General features: G+C 46.1%; 2 protein-coding genes across 2 annotated transcripts in view; one reads left to right on the top strand and one right to left on the bottom strand.

Annotated features, from left to right (window-relative positions):
- Positions 1-33: 33 nt before the first annotated feature.
- BO86DRAFT_383627 (DUF3723 domain-containing protein) lies at positions 34-2,175 on the bottom strand (the record flags this gene model as incomplete). Its single annotated transcript, XM_025670850.1, has 5 exons — positions 34-159; positions 194-1,309; positions 1,411-1,697; positions 1,758-2,054; positions 2,109-2,175. 5 exons carry the CDS (start codon positions 2,173-2,175, stop codon positions 34-36), a joined length of 1,893 nt encoding a protein of 630 aa, XP_025522576.1.
- A 1,613-nt stretch (positions 2,176-3,788) lies between these two features.
- The window catches only part of BO86DRAFT_348874 (Pfs, NACHT and WD domain protein), a 3,754-nt gene continuing 530 nt past the window's right edge, over positions 3,789-7,012 (top strand). The window contains exons 1-3 of the mRNA XM_025669333.1: positions 3,789-3,926; positions 4,011-5,471; positions 5,520-7,012. Of these exons, the coding sequence (XP_025522575.1) occupies positions 3,810-3,926; positions 4,011-5,471; positions 5,520-7,012 (3,071 nt within the window). The 5' untranslated portion in view covers positions 3,789-3,809. The remainder of the gene's footprint in view (positions 3,927-4,010; positions 5,472-5,519) is intronic.

The raw sequence follows: 7,012 nt of genomic DNA, 5'->3' as shown, positions 1-7,012 counted from the left end.
CGCTTTCAGGTGGGCTTTCTTCCCTTTGGGTTGTCAAGAACTCATAGAAATTTTGATCTTCCGTTCGAAATTTGTGTTCGTAATACGAGATTTGAGAGTTCCCGACTTCTGGGTTGATATCCAGCGATTGGAAAGACTGAGGCGATGATGTTGAAGAGTCTGCAACAGATTCAACATCCATTAAATCTGCAACCGATGTCTCGAGGCCATCTAGACTGGGTCCGCTTCTGAGGGTCTCGATCTGCGGAAATAATGGGTTGGCGGTTCGGGGTGATGGGCTGATTAGTAATCCAGACAGGATATTCTGGAAGCCATCTTCGAGAGGCGTCAGGTTTGCTCCGAGAAAGGCACCGAAGACACAGCGGCGGACAAACCAAGAAGTCACATGGTTCGTCTTAGGGAACTCATCAATAAAGGATGGCAAGAATAAAGTTGATTTGTCATGTTCCTGGGCTTGCAGTTTTGGCAGACCACAGCGAGCTTGGGCTTTTACGGGTTTGCTTAAAGTAGGTTGTGTTGCTGTCTCGCAAGCAGGTCTAGCGGTCGCAAAACATTCCACAAGTCGATCAATCAGGCTCTCAAAAGTGTCAGCATCGTAACGATACCGGTCAGGTTTCCGAGCTTGAAGTAATGCGGTGCGCGCGATTTGATGGTCCGGGGAGGCATCAATTATTGTGTTAACCTCGGTCGATCTGAAACCCAAACGATGGGCAAGCTGAGCCATGTTATAGATGGCGTGCTGGTCGGCTGGAGCAAGTTTTGGTTTGGCTAAATGATGGTTCTGTTTCTTCGGATCGGGCGGCATCAAAGGGTAATGTCTCATAGCATACAGCCAGAGCTGGCAGTATGCGAAATTGAATTGCTGAGCACTCACCATGTGCACTTTCCGATACTCGTACTCGGCAATTTGAATAAGATAATCGTTTGTAGTATCCGAAGCCACAATGAATATTTGTTTCAATGCTTGATGAATAGATACCTCAGATGGACCTACCAGTCGCTTGAGGCAGTAGGCACAACTTTCCAGGTACTTAAAATCCTCAAAAAATGTGCGCAGTGAAGGTATGAGACCTTTGAATCCCTTGAGTCGGTCCCATATTTCTGTCCTCCTGTCTTCGTCGAAATCGGGAAATACTTGACCAGTCAAAATCACTTGTTGTGCGGACTTAGCATCATCGGGAGATGTGCCGGGCGCGAGTAATTCAAGCTTCTTGATTGTTTTCTGATCGATACATTTCTTTGCGTCTGTGTCATCATTAACCAGTGAGGACCAGAAGCGGTGGACATGGTTCAAGTAAGCACAAATTTCCTGTAAATGATGTTAGATGATATGAGATCCGAGAACAAAATAAGCAGTTTTCAGGCAGAAAGAAGGTATCAGGGAACAATGAAGACTTTGTGTTGGCGTACCTCCGGGCAACTGATTGCGACTAGTCTATGTACCATACTCAGCCTCATCCCGTCTATCCAGAGACCTGGGATATCCAGTAGCTCGTCGAAGGCTTTTCGAAGCCAGTTGTTATTGATAATTTGCTCCCAGCGTTGGCGATTAGATGATGATAAATGGGCCTTCCACCTTGTCCCAATAGCATGGTCATCGTCAAATTGACGGATTTTGCGATAGATATACCCATCTGTATGTTCTCGGTTAAGATCGTACTCTTCAACTAGGTGATCCCTTAGAGCATCGTCAACATCTATTACCGAGCATTCATTAGCATTCAATTTCTGCTTTTCTTACGATAGCAGTATCTCACCATCCAGATAGATATCCACGACCCACCACTTATCGGCTGGAGCCAGAAAATCAGCGGCCGCGTAAATCCGATGGCGTCCATGAAGACCCTTGATCTGGTTAGGATCGAATGTCATTGAAGGTAAATGGTTTGTTCGATTGTTCTTGAAACATTCTGGGGTCATCCCAATTCTGGCTAATGCTTGAGAGATGGCTTCGCTGGAGGCCAGGGCCGGGATATAGTTCTCGGCATCAAGCCTCCGGCAGCCGTCTTCCTTCCAAGTCTGTTTGAGTTTATCTATTTTCAGCCGCTCCAAGGCTATAGACAGTGGTGGATTAAATTCTATTTCCTCAAGTCTGACCCTGGCTGTACCTTGGTACTTCAGTCGACGCTCAGTGGCCACGTGCACTTCTCTGGTTGTGAGCCAATCTTGCTGCATGATGGAGTTCAAATTGATGATGATGAGAGATCCAGTGGCAATGGGGATGGGTTGATGCTTGACTTATACCTTGACGTAACCGGAACAAATCTAAGTCCATCTTCACTTCTCGGAGGGCATCATGAAATTACATATTATCACATAAAAAATTGTATTCGCACAATTCTGAATCTTTAAAGAGGGCATCACATTTATGGGGAATGTATAGGATATGCATGTTTGAGATCGAGTGGTGGCCATATCGATTGCAATTCGCTGAAACTTTTCATTGCCAGCATTGTCCAGTACACAGTACGGTTACGTACCTAAAGCTTACGAGGAATTGAAGATTGAATCAGAGGTTACCATAGTCATTCAATATTGTACAAATTCTGAGGTCTAGTCATTTAAAAAGGTGTCGCTGGTGCAAGAGCTGGGGGAATACACGAGACGGTGTATATTGATCGCATGGTCAACCCGAAAAATGCTGTCCTAATTTTTGTCTTGAATCAAATAATTGATTATGTTATGGCAATTAACTATTTTTAGTCGGTAGCACTTGTAGAAGCTGAAACATTTCCTGAGACTAAGTAGCTAGAGATATTGACCCACGTTTCTTGTATCGAAGTCCCCGAACGTCTACAAAGCGGTCCCTGGTTGAGACAGTGGCTACAGGCGATCTCGAATTCGGCTTGACCAACAAACACATCACTAATGTTTCTGAATCTTACTGCTAAGACTAGCGTCATTTTCTTATTGAGCTGCCCGTATTAAAGTTATGGGGCTGCGTAAAATAGTATGTTTCCAATACAAGTGTCTTACCAAATACAACACTCGTATTGCACACGGGACTCTAGTCATAATTAGTCAGATGGATATAATCTGGCATTGCACTAGAATCCCATCGAAATTTATCGTATACCGCCATTTCATCTTGATAGAGAGTCGGCTTCTCCATTAGAAATTCGGAAAGAGCTTCAAGCATAAGCGGGGTAATACTGCGTGGGCGTACTACACCAATGCGCGGTGCTCGGACGTCGCCGAATGTCTGCAGGTTGGAGCGAATATAGACGATTGACTGTTTGCTGCAGCCAGCGACGTAAGCCATCTGAGATGTTGTCAAGGAACAACTCTGGATCATGTGGTGTATTAGCTCCAGTTGTGCTGGTTTCAAACTAGGAGCCATCGTGCATTATGCGACATCTGTCAACTGTCTCATCAAGCAAACGCTCTACGCGACCACCAGGCCGATGTCGTGATCTTCGGATTAATTATATTCCGATCCTGCCAAGTAATCTACCCCTGTGCAAAAAATGCCCCACCACTCGGACTACGCCGTGCCGGATATCTCTTAACATTGACCGTAGCATCTAATACTGTATACCTGGTCTTCTGCTTCTTGTAAATCCTCAAGCCTCATTAATTTGACGATTGAGTAACAAACGGGTTTAAGATACTTTAGTTCACAGGAGGAGTCTTGGGACCACAACAAACCGCTGAAATTATGATTCTTGTAGTTACGCACGCAATGTTTGCTTTTTGTGGTGCGGGGTAGCCGAGTGTTGTGGTCAGGGGACTTGCATATAAAGGCCTCAAGTCTAGTCTCAAGTTGTGCGTCCTGTTATACGCACTCTCCTGAAATCAGCACTAACACAATGAATTCAGAAGCATCTTTTACCGGCTATAATACTGGATTCCAGGTCGGTCAGAATCCTGGGCAGATCAACAGTCAATTTTACTACAACTATTACAACCAACCTGATGATTCAAAGGTTAGTGATATAATCTGTAACACTGAGATAGTCGAAAATTGTATCTTGAAACATCAAGGAACTTATAGTTTTCTTCTATAATAGGCTATTGATCCCGAGCTTGATAAGCAGCGAATTGAAAAAGAGAAGGGTGGGCTTCTTCGGGACTCATACTGCTGGGTGCTCAAGCATGATAATTTCAAACGATGGAGAGATGCTGCTGTCGCACAGATGCTCTGGATCAAAGGTGATCCTGGCAAGGGAAAGACAATGTTGATATGCGGCATCATCGATGAGCTTTCGAAGACAGCTATTTACGAAAATATTAATATTGCCTACGTTTTCTGCCAAGCCACCAACAATCGGATTAACAGTGCTACAGCGGTTCTAAAAGGACTCATGCTTATGCTTGGTAGACACCAGCCTTCGCTTCAGGCCCACATTCCTACAAGGTTCCTTGACAACGAAAATGGCTGGTTTCAGCTATACAACGCCTTCCGGAAGATACTCCAAGACCCGACGCTGAAAAGTACTTATCTCATGATTGATGCACTGGACGAGTGTACTATTGATCGAAATAGACTTCTTGAGATTCTTGAGGAATATTCATCAGGATCTTCACATGTGAAATGGATTGTTTCGAGTCGAAACTGGCCGAGTATCGAGAGATATCTTAACAATACAACGGGAATTAGGCTCCAGCTTGAGTTGAACGAAGATAATCTAGCTGCTGCTGTCGAATCCTTTATCAAGTATAAAGTTGAGGAACTAACGAAGAGAAACAAATACAACCTGGAAAAGAGAAAGATGGTGGAAAATCACTTACAATCAAATGCAAAAGGAACCTTTCTCTGGGTGGCCTTGGTTTGCAAGCAACTGGATGATATCTCGCCAAGACATCTGCAAAAGAAGCTTAAAGATTTTCCTCCTGGGCTTCATGAATTTTACTGTCGAATGTTCAACAATATCCAGGATGTGAACGATGATACTGAGCTATGTCTGTCTTTGCTCGGAATTGTTACAACTGTTTATCGCCCCATAACCCTGGACGAGTTATCGTTAATTCTGGAATTACAGGAAAAGCTCACCAGCGAAGATCTCCAAGAGATTGTTAAACTATGTGGCTCCTTTATTACTCTTCAAAATTGCACAATCAAGTTGGTTCATCAATCCGCACAAGACTTTCTTCTGGAATACGCACCTCGGGATATAGCTCCTAAAGGGATACAATATATCCACTATTCCATCTTTTCGAAGTCTTTGGAAAGTGTGCATACGCACTTGGAAAGGGATATATACAATCTCAAAGATCATACACTTTCTATAAGTGAAGTCAGGCAGCCAGACCCAGATCCACTAGCTACAATGCAGTATGCATGTAGGTACTGGGTGGATCATCTCATTGACTACTTCAACATTGAAGAGACAACTGAAGAGCTACCGGAAACTAATATACTTAATTCTTTCCTGTGCCAGGACTTTCTTCACTGGCTTGAAGCTCTTAGCCTATCAGGAGGCATATCAGAAGGAGCGAAGTCGATACTTAAGCTTGAAGGTTCGTTAAAGGTATGTTACTATAAGTAAAGAAAAAGGACTGCTCTAATTCGATTTCAGACAAGAACAGCAGATGGAAAATTCATCCACAGGGTTCAAGATGCGTATCGATTTATCATATATCACAGGGTAATGCTAGAGCAGTATCCACTTCAAGTATACACCTCAGCAATATTTTTCAGCCCCCAGAGCAGCATCACAAAGATTCAGTATATGTCTGCGGAACTAGCATGGATAAGTGGAGCACGTGTTGTGGAAGAAAGCTGGGGCGCGTGCCTGCAGACACTTGAGGGTCACCATAACTGGGTCACCTCAGTGGTTTTCTCGCATGACTCCACGCGGCTCGCCTCGGCATCCAACGACAAGACTATCAAGCTGTGGGACTCCAGCAGCGGCGCGTGCCTACAAACCCTGGAGGGTCATAATAATTGGGTCTACTCGGTGGTCTTTTCACATGACTCGAAGCAAATTGCCTCCGCTTCCAGCGATGAGACTATTAAGCTGTGGGACTCCAGCAGCGGCACATGTCTGCAGATCCTAAAGGGTCATAATAACTCAGTCACCTCGGTGGCCTTTTCTCCTGACTCTATACAGCTCGCCTCCGCGTCCGATGATAAGACGGTTAAGCTGTGGGACGTCAGCAGCGGCGCGTGCCTACATACCCTGGAGGGTCATGATAACTGGGTCACCTCAGTGGTCTTTTCACATAACTCTAAGCAGCTCGCCTCCGCTTCTAGCGATAAGACTATTAAGCTGTGGGACGTTAGCAGCCGCGTGTGCCTTCAGACCCTAGAGGGTCACAATAAATCGGTCCGCTCAGTGGTCTTCTCTCCTGACTCCACACAGCTCGCCTCTGCGTCCGACGATAAGACTGTGAAGCTGTGGGACGTCAGCAGCGGTGCATGCCTGCAGACACTGGAGAGTCATCATGGGGCGGTCTGCTCGGTGGTTTTTTCGTATGACGCCACGCGGCTCGCCTCCGCGTCGGATGACAAGACTGTCAAGCTCTGGGACGTCAGCAGCGGCGCGTGCTTGCAGACCCTGGAGGGTCATGATAATTTGGTCCGCTCAGTTTCCTTCTCGCATGACTGCAAGCAGCTCGCCTCCGCATCTGAAGACAAAACCGTCAAGCTGTGGGACGCCAGCAGCGGCGCGTGCCTGCCGTCTCCGCAAGCTCTGGAAGATCATAGTAACTCGATCCGCTCGGTGGTCTTCTCGCATGACTTCACGCGGCTTGCCTCCGCGTCTTGGGACAAGACTGTCAAGCTGTGGGACGCCAGCAGTGGTTTGTGCCTGCATACCCTAGAGGGTCACAATAACTGGGTTATCTTAGTAGTCTTCTCGCATGACTCCACACAGCTCGCCTCGGCTTCTAGCGATAAGACTATCAAGCTGTGGGACTCGAGTAGCGGCACGTGCTTGCAGACCCTGAAGGGTCATGCTAACTGGATCCGCTCAGTGGTATTCTCATATAACTCTACACAGCTAGCCTCCGCTTCCGATGATAAGACTGTCAAGCTGTGGGACGCCAGCAGCGGCGCGTGCCTGCAGAC

This window comes from Aspergillus japonicus, assembly GCF_003184785.1.
Source record: "Aspergillus japonicus CBS 114.51 unplaced genomic scaffold BO86scaffold_92, whole genome shotgun sequence".
In the NCBI taxonomy this organism is placed as follows: Eukaryota; Fungi; Ascomycota; class Eurotiomycetes; order Eurotiales; family Aspergillaceae; genus Aspergillus; species Aspergillus japonicus.
The sequence above is the reverse complement of the archived record's forward strand: the minus strand, read 5'-3'. Positions and strand labels throughout refer to the sequence as shown.